We start from the raw sequence: 16,026 nt of genomic DNA, 5'->3' as shown, positions 1-16,026 counted from the left end.
TGGCGGCTCCCTTCCCGGGGCGACCCCGCTCGTGCCGGGGGCCGGGGCGCCCCACGGGGGTGCTCAGCACTGCGGGACGCTGCCGGGGGCCACTGGGAGTCACCGGGTGTCACCGGGGCCCCGGACCCCAGCCAGTCTCAGCACTGGGGTGTTACTGGGAGTCGCTGGTACGCTGCTGGGGGTCACTGGGTGTCACCAGGGGTCCCAGACTCCAGCCAGGCCCAGCACTGGGGCGTTACTGGGAGTTGCTGGGACGCTGCTGGGGGTCACTGGGTGTCACCGGGGGTCCCAGACTCCAGCCAGGCCCAGCACTGGGGTGTTACTGGGGGTCACTGGGTGTCACCAGTGTTGCAGGCTCCAGCCAGTCTCAGCACTGGGGTGTTACTGGGAGTTGCTGGGACGCTGCTGGGAGTCACTGGGTGTCACCAGGGGTCCCAGGCCCCAGCCAGGCCCAGCACTGGGGTGTTACTGGGAGTTGCTGGAATGCTGCTGGGGGTCGCTGGATGTCGCCGGGGGTCCCAGACTCCAGCCAGGCCCAGCACTGAGGCGTTACTGGGAGTCACTGGGACGCTGCTGGGGGACACTGGGTGTCCCTGCCCCACGCTGGGCCTGCACTGGGAGTCGCTGGGAGTCACTGGGATGTTACCGGGGGTCGCTGGGTGCTGCCGGGGTCCCAGGCCCGGCCCGGCCCAGCAGCGGGCGCCCCGGGAGCAGCTGGGCCGGTCCCTGGGAGCGGCGGCGGCGGTGGGGAACGACGCCTGGGGCCGCCATCGCGGGGCCGGGCCCCTTTAAGGGGCTGCACCATTGCGGGGGGCAGGGGGGGCGCCGCAGCACTGGCGTCGCCGCCCGCCGGGCCGCTGTCACCGGGGCGACACGCCCCCACCCCCCCCGCCGGCGGTGGCTCCGCCCCGGCCGCGCCATGGCGCGGGGGGGCGGGGGCGCCGGGCGACGCCATCGCGCGGGGCGGGGGGGGGGGGGGGGCGAGCGGGCGGCGCCATCGCGGTTCCCCGCGCGGCGGCGCCGTGGTGCGCGCGGCGGCCCGACATGGCGGCGCGCGGCAGGTAGCGGCGGGGCGCGGCGCGGGCGGGGGCCGGGGCCGCCCACCAGCGGCACCATGCACTTCTCCATCCCCGAGACCGAGACCCGCACCGGCGACGGCGGCGCCGCCTACGTGGTGAGCGGGGGCGCGGCCCGCACCGCCCGCGCGCGCGGGGCCCGGTTCGGTTCCGGTTCGGGCCGCGGCCCGGTTCCGGCGGGGCTCGGCGGCGGCGGCGGCGGCGGCGGCGGCGGCGGCGGCGGCAGCTCTGCGCCGGGCCGCGTCCCGGGGGGCGCCGGGGGGGCGGGCGGCCGCGGAGCGCAGCCCCGTCGGTGCCACCGCCTCGGGGCACCGGCGGCTCTGCCGGGCGGGGGGGTCCCGCGCCCCGGGGGTCCGGGGGGCGGCCGTGGGGGGGGTCCCCTACCGCCAGGTGCGGAGGGCGGCGGCGCGGCGCAGCTCCGGGGCCTCTGCGATGACCCGCCACGGAATCCCTGAATCAGCTTCCCGGCTGCCCGGCCCGGCCCTGCTCTGCCCCGGCCGCCGCCTCTCGCCCTGCGGCCGGGGTGCGGGGCTGCCCCGGGGGCGGCGGGTCCCGCCTGGGCGCCGTCGCCGCGCGCAGCCCCTTCTCTTGGCGGCGGGGAGCGGCTGCCCCGCGGGGTCGGGGTGCCGCGGGAAGGCTGCTCGTCTCCCGCCGCGTCGGCCCTGCGTGGTGCTTCGGGGGGCCGCGGGGGCCCGTTCCCAAGGCCGAAGGCGGGAGCGGCTCTCGCGGGCTGCGGCTCGGCGAAGGCCCCTCCGGCCGCGCGGGGACGCGGGGGAACGAGCCCGGCGCTGCTCTGCGAGGCGGGAATGCCCTGCTCCGCGGCCGGGGCTGGCATGGCCGTGCGCCCGCCACCGCCGCAGGAGGAGGAGGAGGCCGAGGCGGCGGCGGAGTGCGGCCCGCAGCCGCTGGCACTGCGGCGCTGGGGACGTCCCGGCTGCACGGTGCCCGCTCTCCGGGGCTGCCCGCCAGCTCCTGCCCTGCTGGCCCGGGCCCAGCCCGGGTGCCGCGCTGGCTGCGGCGGTGCTGCGCCAGCGTCTTCAGGAGGGCTGGGGGGGGGCCTGAAAACGAGCTCCCCTCCTCGCCGCGGGGGCTCTCCCGACGCGGGACACCACGTGTGCCAGGCTGCAGCGGCTCCTCGCCCTCCCTCCTCGCAGGGTCACACCTTTCTGGTGTCCAACACACGGATCCCTGTAACGCGGCGGTACTTTTGGAGCAGTTTTTACCATATTTACTGAGCCGCTGCGCTGACGCTGACTCATCTTTGGATGAGCAACACACCGAAGCCCTTCAGCACCTTTATTGCTCTTATCTGTGCGAGTCCCGGCCGTTTATCTGCTCCGCTCGTCGCTTGCTGAGGTTTGGTCCGCGGCTGCTGACCGGCCCGGCCTCCCTGGAGCTGCAGGCTCTCCTGGCCCGTTCGCAGGGAGCCTTTCTGCGGTGACTCGGAGCCAGGCGCGTCTGAGCCTTTCCAGACGGCGTGTCCGGGCTGAGCCGACCCTTGGCTCCGCTCCCGCTGGTGGCTGGAGCAGGCTGCGGGCTGAGCCCGGGGCCCGGCTCCTCGTACACTCGCCGGTCACTTGTGCGCGGCCGCCTCTCCGAGGGGAGCAGCTGAGCGAAAACGCGCCGTTTGGTTCCCCGCCTTCCCCGCGGCCGGGGGAGCGTCGCCCCTTCCTGGGCTGCCCCTGTCTCCGGGCTGCCCCCCGCGCGGGCTCCTTCCCGGGCTGGCGTGCGGCCCTGCGTCCCGGCAGGCCCCGGGACCCCGCCGTCCCCAGCACGCGCCGGTGAGCGCTGGGTTCCGACGCGCCTCTCTCCCCGCAGGCCTACAACATCCACGTGAACGGCGTGTTGCACTGCCGCGTGCGCTACAGCCAGCTGCTGGGGCTGCACGAGCAGGTAGGGAGCTGAGGACGCCGGCGCGAGCTGGTCCCCGGCAGCGGCTGGGGCAGGGCCGGCAGCCCGGGGGGGTTGGCCGCCCTCGGGCATCGCGGTGACGCGTTGGGCTGCGAGTTGCCTGCTTGCTGTCCAGGGTTGGACCTGCCCGGAGCGAAGCACGCACTTGGGTGGGGAAGGGGTCGCGAGCTCTCTGCTCCCCTCGTCGGGGCCCTGGACCTCCCCGTGCTGGGAAGGGGGAGTCGGAGCAGCTGCGCTCTCCCTGGCAGCTCTCCTAGTGCCGCGCTCTCTTCCCAGCTGAGGAAGGAGTATGGCGCTAACGTGGTACCAGCCTTTCCTCCGAAGAAGATCTTCACCCTCACCCTGGCGGAGGTGGAGCAACGACGGGAGCAGCTGGAGAAGTACATGCAGGCGGGTGAGCGGGCTCTGCCTCGTCCCCCTCTGCACCCTGCGGCTCGGTGCTGCTTCCCCGTCAGGGTCGCTCAGGGCGCTGCCCCGATCACCGCTCCCACGGCCCGGCTGCCTCCCGCACCGGGATTTGACCCGTTCCTCCCCCAAGAGCTCAGTTTGTTGTGGCCCAACTTGACATCCGCAGCCTTGCTGGGGTGAGAGCTGCCCTCGTCCGCGGGATGTCAGCTGGCGAGGAGCAGGACAGGCAGGGCTGCTCCTCTGTCCCCGGCCCTTCCCTTGCCACGCGCTGCCAAGGGTGGGGACCTGCTGGTGCCCCCGGGGGATCTGTAGCTGTCCGTGCACTCATCCTGCGCACACACGCGCGGTCAGGCCGGGCACAAAGGCAGAGACTGTGGAGAAGACGGGAAGGGGCAGGGAGCCAAACAAACTGCCGTGTGCCGCCTGACTCCTTGTCCTTGCTCCACCACCCAGTGCGGCAGGACCCCACGCTGGGAGGCAGCGAGATCTTCAACAGCTTCCTGCGCAAGGCCCAGCAGGTGAGGGGGGGGGAGCCGCGGGGGGCTGCGGGGGCGGCCGGCATGGTGCCAGGCTGCTCATCCCGCTGCTCTCTCCAGGAGACGCAGCAGATCCCCACGGAGGAGGTGGTGCTGGAAGTGCTGCTCTCCAACGGCCAGAAGGTCAAGGTCACCATCCTCACCTCGGACCAGACGGAGGATGTCCTTGAGGTGCCAGAACTCGTGCTGGGCAGGACTAGCCCATCCTGCCAAGCGTGTGGCTTCCCACGTCTGCAGGATGCGTCCCCCCCGGCCTGGCAAGCCATGAGGCAGCCCCTCACCCTCTCTGCCTTATCCCTACCCCAAAGCGAGGTTGTCCTGGGGGCCGAGGAGCTGTGGGGCTGGTTACGGAGCGCCCGCGCCCCTCCCCGGGCCCAGCTCCGTGGCGGGAGGCCCCCGGTCGTTTCGCGGTGGCAGCGATTCCCCTGGCCCCGCTTGTCCGCTCGCACCCCCCGCCCCGGCCCCCAGCTCAGCCGGGTCCTGGCTTCCTGCCGGCGGGAACCACCCCCGATAACGCGCACGGACCGGATCCCGCGCGGAGGCCCTGCCTCGCAGTGGGAAGTGCTGACTTCCTGCTCTCGCCCCCAGGCCGTGGCCTCCAAGCTCGACCTGCCCGATGACCTGGTTGGCTACTTCAGCCTCTTCCTGGTGAGAGAGACTAAGGACGGAGCTTTCTCCTGTGAGTAGAGCGCTGGGGCAGCGCCGCGGCGAGGCGGCTGCCCGGGGGGGGGGAGCTGGGCCCTGCCCCAGGCGGTGGGGGCTGGCGGGCTGCCCCTGCCCCGAGCCGCCGCTGAGCCGCCGTCTCCTTGCAGTCGTGCGGAAGCTGCAGGAGTTCGAGCTGCCGTACGTGTCCGTCACCAGCCTGCACAACCCCGAGTTCAGGATCATTCTGCGCAAGAGGTGAGCGGCAGGGCCCGAGGGGCAGCCGGCGCGGCGGGATCGTGGCCAGGGTCTCCGTGCTTTGCAGGGAAGACCCCCCCTTCCCTCCTGCCATCACAGCCCAGGGGACACCGTGACTGTAGCTGAGGGCTACCCGGAGGGAGCTGCCCACGGGAGCCGGCCCAGCCGCCCGTCCCGGCGTGGGCGGTGTTACTCGCCCTGCTGCGGCTGGGAGAGGGGGGTGAGCCGACCCGTGTGGTTCCCTTCCAGTTACTGGGACTCCTCCTACGACGACGACGTGATGGAGCATCGCGTGGGGCTGAACCTGCTGTACGCCCAGGTGAGCCGGCGCGGCCCGGGCGGGAGGAGCGGAGCGCTGCATCCCTCGGCTGCCACCGTGCAGGTCTCGGGCCCAGCTGCTCACCAGCCTGTGCTTGTTGGCAGACGGTGTCAGACATCGAGCACGGGTGGATCCTCGTCAACAAGGAGCAGCACCGGCAGCTCAAGTCCCTGCAGGAAAAGGTCTCCAAGAAGGAGGTAGGGAAGGGTGGGGCAGCCCGAGGCACCAGGCTGGCGCTGGTCCTGCCCTCGTGGGCACCTCTGGTGCCTGTCCCTCGCCCGGAGGGCTGGGACCGAGGCGGGAGCGTGGCTGTCTGTGCTGAGCTCGCCCCGCTCTGCCCGCAGTTCGTGCGCCTGGCGCAGACCCTGAAGTACTACGGCTATCTCAAGTTCGACCCCTGCGTCACCGACTTCCCCGAAAAGGGGTGCCACGTCGTCGTCAGCGCCGGCAACAACGAACTCAACTTCCAGGTGCGGCTGCCGAGCGAGCAAATCAAGGAGGGCAGCTTCAAGGTCACGCGCATGCGGTGCTGGCGGGTCACGTCCTCGGTGAGTGCCGCTCGTCCGCGGGCCCCGGGAAGCCGGGAGGGCTGTTGGGGTCTGTCGGGACCCTGCTGGCCTGGGGCCGGTCTCGGTTCTGGTCTGAGCGGGGTCGTCGGTACGGGCACGGTTGGAGAGGCTGCTGCTGTGAGAACTGGCGGTGGTGAAAGGCCAGAGCGAGTGGGGCAGGGGGCCCGGGGCAGACCCCGGCTGGGCGACTGCCCTTAATCAGTGCAGGGCTCAGGGAAGTCCTCCGAAAACCTCCAGCCGCAGCGCGTGTCCCTGCAGGTACCGATGAGCAACGGTCCCTCAGGGAGCAGCCCCGGGAAGTCGGAGGTGAAGCTGGAGCTGGCTTTTGAGTATCTCATGAGCAAGGACCGGCTGCAGTGGGTCACCATCACCAGCCCGCAGGTAGGGCGGCCTGGGCGCGAGGCCGGCGGCCGGGCAGGGCAGGGCAGGAGTGGGGGGCAGCCCTGGGCTGAGCGGGGGGTGCCGGGAGGGCCGTGGGGCGCGGAGCTGGGCTCCGACAGCCTCGCCGTGCACCTTCCTCGCAGGCCATCATGCTGAGCATCTGTCTGCAGTCCATGGTGGACGAGCTGATGGTGAAGAAATCCGGAGGCAGCATCCGCAAGGTGAGGCCTGGGGCCGGACGTCCTCTCTGGGGGGTCCCACGGACTCCGTGGGGTCCGTGCCTGGCCCCTCTCGGGACGGGGGGAGCTGCCCGCGGGGACCCTGTCGCTGAGCCGAGCCTCCTCCCCCCGCAGATGTTTCGCCGGCGGGTGAACGGGGCCCTGCGGCGCTCCGACAGCCAGCAAGCTGTGAAATCGCCGCCGCTGCTGGTGAGCGGGACCTGGCTGCCCCGGGAGGGGAGACTGGTGCTGCGGGGGCTCAGCCCTGTGCCGGTGCGGGAGCCCGGGGGTCCTGAGGGGTGACGCCGGCCTCGCCGTGCCCTCCCAGGTGGGGGACAGCAGAGCCCTGGGAGGAGGAAGAGGAGGTCCCAGGCCACCCCCAGGCTCCCTGGAGGAGGGAGGGGATGTGGCCGCCCCGGGCCTCGTCCCCGGGGGGTAGCGCGGTTCCTGGGGCAGGATGCGGGAGGGCAGCGGGCAGGGGGGCTGGGGGTCCTCCCGCCCCAGCCGCTGCCTGACCGCGCTGTCCCGCAGGACTCGCCCGACGCCTCCCGGGAGCCGGTGGTCAAACTCTCGGTGAGTCGCGCGCGGGCGCGTTGGGCGCCGCCGCCCCGAGCCTGAGCGGGGGATAAGCGGGGCTGGCCCTAACGCGTCTGCCCTGTCCGCAGAGCAAGCTCACCTCGGTCAGCCTACGCGGCATCAGCCACTCCAGCTCCGCTAACGACGTGGGCGCTAACGACTTCCACGGCAACTACGCCTTTGAGGGCATCGGCGACGAAGACCTGTAGTCGCTCCCCTCCCCATGGACAGCACTGGCCCGAGGGCCCAGGGCCTTCGCTGAGGAATGTACAACCTGCAGCCGGGTTGCGATCGACGTGCCTCTCACCCGCTCCCATCCGCCTCCCCGCTCCCCGGGGGCTGGGGAGCTCCCCCCACCGCCAGCGCCTTCAGCCTGGGGGCCGCCGACGCCTCCAGCGCGGGGGGCTCGGTCCCCGAGCGGCACCAGCCTGCCTGAGCGGGGGGCCCCGGCCGAGCCCCGGAGCCTGGCCCGGCTCGGGAGGGCGCGGAGCTGCCCCCCGCCCACCCCGGAGGGCTCGGCCCGGTGCCAGGCCCGGCCCGTGGCTCGCCCCTCGCGCCAGCCGCCCCACGGGGGCTGGGGGCGGCAGCCCGGCGGCCCCGAGCGGCCCCCGTGAGGCTCCATAATGCCAAATTAGCGTTTAGGTCTCTGCTCCGAGACAGACTGCGTTAAACTGTCTGCAGCGGGGCTCTGCGCAGAGCCCTCTCTAACCTGCTCCTAGACTCCAGCGTAATTTAGGCTTGTAACCACGTATCTCTTGCTGCTCAGATGGACCAGAGCATTAACGGACAGTAACCGATGTTTACACACTGCAATGATGATTAAAACGGATTCTGATTGGTACCGGGCCGTCTGTCTGGGGCGGGGGGGAGGGGGGCTGCTGTCCTCGCAGCAGAACAATGCCCCCAGGGAGAACAGCAGATACCAAACCCGACTGTTTAATGCTTTTATACACAATATAAATTACACTGACCGGCATGGCAGCAGCCATGGAGCCAGTCCTGTCCCCCCACCCCCCTTACCCCAAACTCCGGCCCAGGAAGGCTCTGACAGGCAGGAACAGGGTCCCTCCCCAGGGACGCAGCACCACCGCTATAACTGACCGTGGCCGCGCTGGCCGGGGGGGCCGAGCCCCACAGAGCCGCCGGCCCCAGCTTCGCCCTGCTCCGTGGGGAAAGGGCTGCCAGAGACCTGGCCCCCAGCGCGGCCGGCCCGGACGAAGGCAGCTCGAGCCCCGGAGGAGCTTCTGCCGTGCCGTCCCTCCCCCAGGGAGGGCGAGGCCCCCGCGGCCAGGGCGCCCCGCGGCCGAGGCGCCCCGGGGGGCTAAGTGCTGTCTCAGGGCAGGGCTGCGCCCACGGCGGGGGGGGCCAGCAGGGCTTTGGCGTTGCGCGGGTTCACCCAGCTCTCGGCCGCGTGGCCGTGGATCTTCTGGTGGCGCTTGTAGTTGTCCCAGTGGCCGGTGGTGTAGGGGCAGTCCCGGCACTGGAAGGGCTTCTCGCCCGTGTGCCGCAGCATGTGCCGCTTCAGGTTCATGCTCTGGTTGCAGCTGTAGCTGCAGAGGCTGCACTGGAAGGGCTTGTCGCCCGAGTGGATGCGCCCGTGGCGCTTGAGGTTGGCCAGGTTGCCGCAGGCGTAGTCGCAGAGCTGGCACTTGTAGGGCTTCTCGCCCGTGTGCACGCGCTGGTGCCGCTTCAGGTTGTCGAGGTGGGCGGAGGCGTAGGGGCAGAGCGGGCAGGCGAAGGGCTTCTCCCCGCTGTGCGTCTTCATGTGCCGCGCCAAGTGGTTGGGGTAGTGGGTGACGAAGGCGCAGAGGCTGCAGGCGAAGCCCTTGTCCCCGGCGCCCTTGCGGGGGCCGGCGCCCGGCTCGGCGCCCAGCACCGCCAGGCTGCAGCGCCCGCAGACCTGCTCGGCCAGGCCCTCGTCCTGCGCGAAGCCGTCGTCCAGCACCAGCCCGCACATGCGGCACGTGAAGGGGAAGAGCAGCTCGGGCAGCGCCGCCGCCTCGTCGCCCCGCAGGCGGGCGCAGCCGGGCAGGAAGGGGCCGCTGCCGCTGCCCACGTGCAGGCTCAGCTCCGGCAGCAGCGGCTCTGCGGGACAGACGCCAGCGGCGCCGTGAGCGGGGCGGGGAGCGTCCCCGGACGGGCACCGGGACCTGCACGAAGGCCGAGGGCGGGTCCCCCCCTCCCCCCAGCCCGCGCTGGGCCGCGGGGCGCCCCCGGGGCCGCCGCCCCCCTTACCTGGGTCCTTGTCGCGCCGATGCGGGCCCTCGCCGTCGGGCAGGCGGTGGCTGAGCATGTGCCGCTTCAGGTTGCGGCTCTGGTTGCAGCGGTAGTCGCAGGCGGCGCACTGGAAGGGCTTGTCCTGGCTGTGCACCCGCTCGTGGCGCTTGAGGTTGCCCAGGCTGCTGCAGGCGAAGCTGCAGCCGGCGCAGCGGTAGGGCTTCTCCCCCGTGTGCGTGCGCAGGTGGCGGGTGAGGTTCACCAGCTGGGCGGAGGCGTAGGCACACTGCGGGCAGGCGAACGGCTTCTCCCCGTTGTGCGTCTTCATGTGGCGCTTGAGGTGGCTGGAGTAGTGCGAGGCGAAGGGGCAGAGCTGGCAGGAGTACACGATGCGCTGGCTGCGGCCCCCCTCGGCCCCCGCGCACCGCAGGCAGCTCTGCCCCAGGCTGGCGGCCAGCTGCAGCCCGCACTGGCGGCAGGGCAGCGCGGCGGGGCCGGGCTCCCCGCCCTCCTCGGGGTCGCTCTCCACGCCCAGCCGCTGGCAGCCGGAGGAGCAGTCGTCGTCGCTCAGCGCGTAGGCCGGGATGGCGATCTTCCCCGCCAGCGGGTCTGCTGGGAACAGCGCGGCGGCGGGGCGGCGTCAGGGCCGGCCGCTCCGCCCGGAGCCCCCTCGGGCGCGGGGGGCTGCGCCCGGCCCGGCGGCGCCCGGGGGCCGCCCCGAAGCGCCAGGCGCCCTGGCCGGGGCCGCCCGCGCGGGGGTCCCCGCAGCCGCGGCCCGTCCTGGCCCCCCGGAGCCCGCGCACCGGTACCGGCCCCACCGCCGGCGGCACCACCCAGGGAGCCGCCGCCGAGGGGCGCCGCCGCCGCCGCGCAGGGCCGGGAGCCGCGGAGGCGCCGGGGCGCGGCCGTCGCCGGGGAGGGGCCGTTGCCGGGCGATCGCCGGGCCGCGCCGCCGGATCCCGCAGCGGCGGCCCCGCGCCCCGCGCGCAGGCCGCCCCGCGGCCCAGCGGCACCGCCGGGCACCGCCAGCGCCGCTCCCGCCGCCGCCCCGGGACCGCCCGCCGCGCGCCGCCGCCGCGCACTCACCCTTCACCGGCTGCGGGTGGCTCTGCTTCCGCCGGGGCATCGTGGCGGGCCCGGCCCGGCCCCGCCGCCCCCGCCAGCCAGGGGCGGCCACCGCCGCCCCGCCTCAGCCCCCGGCACTTCCGCTTCCGGCCGGGGCCGGGCCAGAGGCGGAAGCGGGTGCGGCGACCCGGAAGTGGACGCGGCCGTCCGGAAGTGTGCACCGGGTCCGCGGCCGCCCGGCTCCCCCTCCCGGAGCGCCCGGCATGTGGTGGCCCGGGGGTGAGGGAGGGTCCTGGGGGCGGCCCCGCGGTGCCGAGCTACCGCCGTCGAGGCCCTTCACGGACACGTTTTGTTTATGTCGAGGGAGCCGAAGGCGCTGGGCCTCGCGGCGGCCCCGGGGAGCCACGACCCCCCCCCCGCCAGCGATGGTTCCCCACGGACAGGTACCGGAGGGGCCGGTCCGATCCCGGCCGGTGGTCGTCGCGGTGCTGCGCGGGCGGCACGGTGCAGCCCTGGACCCAGCGCTGTGTCCGTGGTGCTGGCGCAGCCGCTGCTGCCGCTCTGGTTCCTGAGCCATCACTAACGTCTGCCTCTTCGGTGCCGGCGTCTCTGCTGCTCCGGCTGTGCTGAAAGGCAGAAGCCCCGCGGAGACGGTTGGAGGTGGAGGGGTGCAGTGGTGCCGTGGCGGCGCGAGGTGCAGCTTTGCGGAGCGTGGAGGAGGACAGGACGGGCAGCGCGGTGGAGTGGCCCTGGAGCGGGAGGGATTGCGGTGCCTGACCCCGGACGAATGTGAACTGACCGAGAGATTCGCCCCTCTCTTCTGTAATGGCTCGGCTCCCGGTCGCTTAGTTAACCAGCACTTGGACCGTTCGGCTCGGTCATCTGTTTTACGAACTGCGCAGCTGCTTCGGCAGCACAGAGTTCAGTTTTGCGCTTGTGACAGAACATGGGGAAGGAGTGGTCAGAGGCCATTGCTTCCCGCGAGGCCTCGGGTCCTGCCGTCCTGGGTGGCAGGGCGCGTGGCGGGAGCCGTCTCTTCCCAGCGTGGTTTAGGGTTGAACCTTTGTGGAGGAAACCGTTTCCCTGTCGAAGTGAGACGTTCCCTGCTCTGCTGTGAGCTAACCCCGAGGAGAAGGAGTGAGCGAGGGCAGGTCCGATTTGCCACCGAGGTTTTTGACTTCCCTTCAGAGAGCCACTGCTAGGGGCTTCCTGATGCAGCCCGGGCTGAGGAGCTCGTTGCGTCGGCAGCGACAAGCGTTGGCTTCCAGACAGGCTGTCTGTGGCCCTGCGGCACTTAAACTTCAGCGGAAAGTCCAAGCTTTGGCCTCTCTGTTTTTCCTTGGAGAGAAGAGCAGCGGAGACTTGGGTGGTAAGGATGTGTGATTAATTATAAAGCCCTTCTACAAAGTGACTGCCACAGTGTTCACTGCCACCTCCTTTGCAAAGACTGCTGTCTTCCCAAGCTAAGGGAGTTTGGGTGGTCCTGGCTCTCCGGACATCGGTGCCGAACTGAAGGAGACAGGACGGGGCAGCGCAAAGCTGGCGCAGGAGCTCGCAGGTGGCTGGGGACGGGGGAGGGCAGGGGAGTCTCAGGGGTGCCAAGGGCCTGTTCCGTGTCCGCGGGCCCAGAGCTTGCTCGCACGTGTGGTTCCTTTGCAGGCTGAGTGACGCCGATGCCGTGGCAGCAGAGGGTTCGGCCGTTGCCCGTGGGGCTCCACGGCCCAGGTAGGGGCCTGGCTGGCTGGCCATGGGGCTGCTTCTTGGGGCGGAAGCCGCAGGCCGTCGGGGAGGGGGCTTCACCCTGTGGGAGCTGGTGCGCAGCAGACGGGAACGACTGTGCGCTGCGCAGGGACGCGGGACGGGTCGGCGGGGGCCCCCAGCCCCGCCGTGCCGACCGCGCTCCCCCCACAGCTACGCCGTCCTTGCCTACGGCTGCGCCGGGTGCCCGTGCCTCACCTGCGAGCGCGAGGGCTGTGGCACCGAGCTCTGCTACCGCTGCGGCAGCCCTGGCACCCTGACGGCCCCTGCGATCCGTTGCCACGGGCCCCCCGCCTGGCCCCCCCTTGGGGCAGCTCCTCCGCCGGGAGGGCACGGCCCAGGGTGAGGCCCTGCCCCATGGCGGGAGTAGGGCAGGGAGCTGGCACCGCCGCTGCTCGTGGGGACGCCAGGGCCGCGGCTCGAGCTGGGGACCCAGCTGCTCCCCACCCCACCCCACCCCATCCCACCCCATCCCCGCTCCCCCGCCAGAGGCTGAGGACATCAAGGTGTGTCCCCGCTGCGGTGCCTTCATCATGAAGATCAACGACGGGAGCTGCAACCGCGTGAGCTGCACGGTCTGCGGCTGCCTCTTGTGCTGGCTCTGCCTGCGGGAGATCTCCGACGTGCGCTTCCTGAGGTGAGCGCGGGGCTGGGGGGCTGCCAGGAGCCGTGGGGCTGGGCGGGGGGCCTGCGTGGAGCCGTGGGGTGCATTGGAGCTGCCGTGGGGCTGGGGGAGCTGCTGGGAGCTGGGGGAGGGCCAGGGTCTGCCCGCCCCGCAGGGGAGCCGCCAGGCCAGCCCCGCTCTGTCCTCGCAGCCCCTCCGGCTGCACCTTCTGGGGGAAGCGGCCCTGGTCTCGGAGCCGGAAGATCCCGTGGCAGCTGGGCCTGGTGCTGGGGGCGCCCATGGCGGTCTCCCTCGCGGCAGGCGTTGCCGTCCCTGTCATCGCCATCGGGATCCCCGTCTACATGCGTAGGAAGGTACTGGCGAGGGGTCCTGGGGGCCCTGTAGTTCCCCTCCCTGCTGAGCCCTGGTGGCCCCAGGCGGGTCCCCAGTGCTCACCACCGCCCGCAGCGTGTCCCTGTGCCATCCCTGTGCCCCGTAGTCCCTCCTCGCGGGACTCTCTCCTGCTGTCTCCAGTGTCCTCGCACAGGGAGGATTCCCGTCCTGGCCAGAGCTGGGGGCCCGGGCGGGTGTGAGGAGGCGGCGGGGCTGGGGGAGTTTCCCACGGACACGTTAGCTGCGGTGGCTGCGCCGTCACGGCTGTGCGCAGCCGGGGAGGTGGGAGGGGTGTCGGGAACCGGCAGCTCCGGCTGGAGCTGGGACGGGGCCTGTGGGCTGAGCTCCTCCGCGGGACCCCTGCGCCCGCTCTCGCTTCTCCTCCAGGTGCTCGGCCGGAGCGGGAAGAGCAGCGTGTCGGGGTGCCAGTCTGTCACCAGCAGCGTCCTCCTGTCTCTCTTTGTGTCCCCCATCATCACGGTTGGTAAGAGCCGCCGGCCAAGGCTGGGGGGGCCCTGCCCAGGCCTCGGCGAGGCTGGGGCTGCCATAGGGCGTCTCACGGGGCTGTCTGAGCGCCGGGGTGCCGCGTGGCACGCGGGGTCGGGCCGGGGGGTGCCGGCAGGCGCTAGCCACGCATCTGCCCGCAGGAGCCAGCGTGCCGCTGCTGCTCGCCCACGTCTGTGGCGTCGTGCTGCTGTCGCTGTCGAAGCCGCGGGGGCAGTCGGAGACCTGGGCAGGGTGGAGCTGGAGAACGTGACCAAGCGTGAGTCCTGCGCGGGGGCACAGCCCGGGGTCCTGTGGCCGCGACGGCTCGGGGGCCTCGTGTCCTGCCGGGGCCCTGCTCTGCCCTGGGAGGGGCCCTGCAGCCCTCTGTCCTGGCAGAGAGGCTGCAGCCGGTGGGACACAGCGGCCCCCCGGTCCTGGGGGAGGTGGGTGCCGTCCAAAACGCTGTGGAGCAGCTCGTTTCCAAGCGCTGCCAGGAGCCTGCAGGGCTGCGCTCCCTGCTCCTGTCCCCGTGGGCAGCCGTCTCAGCGCTGCCTCCCCCTCTGCCAGTGAACGAGCTGTGGTTGGTGCTGCCCAGCCCCGGGGGGGCTGAGGACGGGGTCCCCGACGTGACCGCCTCCCTCCCCAGCAGCGGTCGCAGCCGGTGCCATGGGGCAGGAGCAGGCCAGCGCGGCGGCCCTCGCGGGGAACGTGCTACGCGAGGGCCAGGACGCGGCCCGCCGGTGAGCCCCGGCAGCAGGGACCGAGGGCCCCGTCTCCCACCCGTGCTGGGCCAGGACTCGGCGGGGTCTGGGCTGCTGTCCCAACCCGTGTCTGTCCGCAGGGAAGGTGTCGACATCGAGGTGGAGGTGGAGATCGAGCCCGGCCGCGAGCAGAGCCGGTGCAGCGCCCCGTCGGGGCAGAGCCTTGCCGGGGGCTCCCCGGGCGGCCCAGCCGAGCGAGGGCACCGTGGCCGAGGCCCCGGCAGCACCGAGCGGGAGCCCCTGTGACCGCAGAGCCCGTTCTGGGCTCCCGCCCGCCGCTGACACAAAGATCCCACGCGCTCCCAGGGCGGAGCTGGGCGCTGGGGTTGGGGGCACCGCGAGCCCCACGCGCTGGCTCCCGGCCGGGCTGGGCAGGCGCTCGGGGGTGCTCAGCGGCCTCTCTGCAGGGGCACCTTGAGCATTGGCACCGCTAGAAAATAAATTTAATGCCGAGGGTACGTGTCCTGCAGCACAGCCCTCCCTCGGGGGGCACAGCCCCACGACAGCGGGCCCCATGGGTGGTGCACCCCCCCCCACCGGTGCTGCACAAGGGAGGGGAGTCGCTGGGCAGGTGGGCGATGGGGGGGTCCCAGGACCTGTGTGGACATGGGATGGGGGGGTCAGGATGGGCCCAGCCCCACAGGGGAGCAGGCAGTGGAAGCTGGGGCTGGGCTGGGCTGGGGGTGGTGTGGGGCAGAGGGAAATAGCAGGGTTGGGGAGCCAGGGAAGAGTGGGGCTGCACCCTTGTGCCGGGGCATATATAAATACATAAAAGATTTTTTTATACACACACACACACACACACACACACACACACATATATAAAAAAACCATATAAAGTGTCCCTGCAGTAACTGGCCTTAGGCACTCTGTCTATCCACTAGCTGACCCTTGAATTCTTGCCTCCCATTGCCCCTCTGCCCTCGCCCCCCCCACCCTTACCCCCATGGTCCCACGGCTCTTCCCTGGGGCCAGCACAGCCTCCCTGGTGCCCACACACAGGACAGAGCCCCACGGCAGGGAAACAGCCAGGAATGGGGTTTCCTGGGAAGAGGGGCCAGCCTGCAGCACCTCGCCACGCAGGGCACAGCCACACACCGACCAGCCTGTTTGCCAGGGACTGGCCCCTTTTGCCCTTTTCCCACGCTTGGGCCTCCTCCATCCCCTGTTCCAGCCTTAGGTCCATCCTCGCAGCATCCCCAGGGACAGCTTGCGGCTCTGCAGCCCTTCCCGCGTCCCCTAACGTGTCCCCCTCCGCAGGCAGCAGCCCTGCAGGCAGCACAGCGACGGGGCAGCCCCTGCCCTCAGCCCGGCCGTGGCCTCGCACCCAGGGACAACCGTCCTCCTGCAGCACCCAGGGACAGCCGTCCTCCTGCAGCACCCAGGGACAGCCGTCCTCCTGCAGCACCCAGGGCAGCAGGGCCAGGGGCCTCCGTTGAGGTTCCTGGGGCTCCTCCACTGTGCTCACGGAGATGAGCCTTTAGTCACGTAACCTAACAGTCAGTCTTAGAAAAACTCCTGATTTCATTCTTTCAGCAGATTTCTAGGTTCATAAAATAACTGTAGACATAAAGGCCTTTGACATAGCATGTGACAAAGCATTCCCATTAAAATCTGGCACAGTAAAGTGATAACAGACCACACAGTAAACTGTCAAAAACTGGTAACGTAATACAAATCACTAATGTGAACTCACCAGTAACCAGAGCCATTTTAATGGGGCTCCACAGAGGCTGGTGCTAAGTCCAGTATCAAAAACTTCTTCAATCACCGGGGAGAAAGTTGAAGACAAGAACCCCGGGGGCTGGTGCCTCGCAGCGGGAACGGGGCAGCTGGAGAGCGACCAGC

General features: G+C 71.3%; 3 protein-coding genes across 11 annotated transcripts; 2 read left to right on the top strand and 1 right to left on the bottom strand.

Moving 5' to 3' along the window:
- The first annotated feature begins 959 nt into the window (after positions 1 to 959).
- On the top strand, positions 960 to 7,735 carry SNX17 (sorting nexin 17). The gene is made up of 15 exons (XM_064508130.1): positions 960 to 1,174; positions 2,895 to 2,969; positions 3,264 to 3,381; positions 3,849 to 3,913; positions 3,992 to 4,102; positions 4,520 to 4,610; positions 4,744 to 4,831; positions 5,081 to 5,150; positions 5,255 to 5,347; positions 5,495 to 5,698; positions 5,978 to 6,100; positions 6,244 to 6,321; positions 6,454 to 6,528; positions 6,850 to 6,891; positions 6,984 to 7,735. Exons 1-15 carry the CDS (start codon positions 1,115 to 1,117, stop codon positions 7,101 to 7,103), a joined length of 1,413 nt encoding a protein of 470 aa, XP_064364200.1. The 5' UTR covers positions 960 to 1,114; the 3' UTR covers positions 7,104 to 7,735.
- Positions 7,736 to 8,095: 360 nt separating this feature from the next.
- ZNF513 (zinc finger protein 513) lies at positions 8,096 to 10,337 on the bottom strand. 2 transcript variants are annotated; one of them, XM_064508131.1, is made up of 3 exons: positions 10,198 to 10,337; positions 9,130 to 9,723; positions 8,096 to 8,979 (listed from the first exon to the last, which is right to left on the bottom strand). In XM_064508131.1, exons 1-3 carry the CDS (start codon positions 10,235 to 10,237, stop codon positions 8,228 to 8,230), a joined length of 1,386 nt encoding a protein of 461 aa, XP_064364201.1. In that variant the 5' UTR covers positions 10,238 to 10,337; the 3' UTR covers positions 8,096 to 8,227. The 2 variants fall into 2 exon arrangements, with proteins under 2 accessions (XP_064364201.1, XP_064364202.1); XM_064508132.1 differs by having other exon boundaries at positions 9,130 to 9,720.
- On the top strand, positions 10,327 to 14,633 carry LOC112992617 (E3 ubiquitin-protein ligase RNF19B-like). Of its 8 annotated transcripts, none has more exons than XM_064508138.1 (7): positions 10,328 to 11,734; positions 11,836 to 11,901; positions 12,424 to 12,571; positions 12,750 to 12,912; positions 13,319 to 13,415; positions 14,067 to 14,157; positions 14,259 to 14,633. In XM_064508138.1, the coding sequence occupies exons 2-7, from the start codon at positions 11,850 to 11,852 to the stop codon at positions 14,422 to 14,424; spliced, it is 717 nt and encodes a 238-aa protein (XP_064364208.1). In that variant the 5' UTR covers positions 10,328 to 11,734; positions 11,836 to 11,849; the 3' UTR covers positions 14,425 to 14,633. The 8 variants fall into 8 exon arrangements, with proteins under 8 accessions (XP_064364210.1, XP_064364209.1, XP_064364208.1 ...); XM_064508141.1 differs by lacking the exon at positions 14,067 to 14,157 and adding an exon at positions 13,579 to 13,694 and having other exon boundaries at positions 10,330 to 11,734; positions 14,259 to 14,377; XM_064508140.1 differs by lacking the exons at positions 12,750 to 12,912; positions 14,067 to 14,157 and adding an exon at positions 13,579 to 13,694 and having other exon boundaries at positions 10,327 to 11,734.
- Positions 14,634 to 16,026: the final 1,393 nt, after the last annotated feature.

Source organism: Dromaius novaehollandiae, chromosome 3 (assembly GCF_036370855.1).
Source record: "Dromaius novaehollandiae isolate bDroNov1 chromosome 3, bDroNov1.hap1, whole genome shotgun sequence".
NCBI lineage: Eukaryota > Metazoa > Chordata > Aves > Casuariiformes > Dromaiidae > Dromaius > Dromaius novaehollandiae.
Note: the sequence above shows the minus strand (reverse complement) of the source record. Positions and strands in the feature narration are given on the sequence as shown.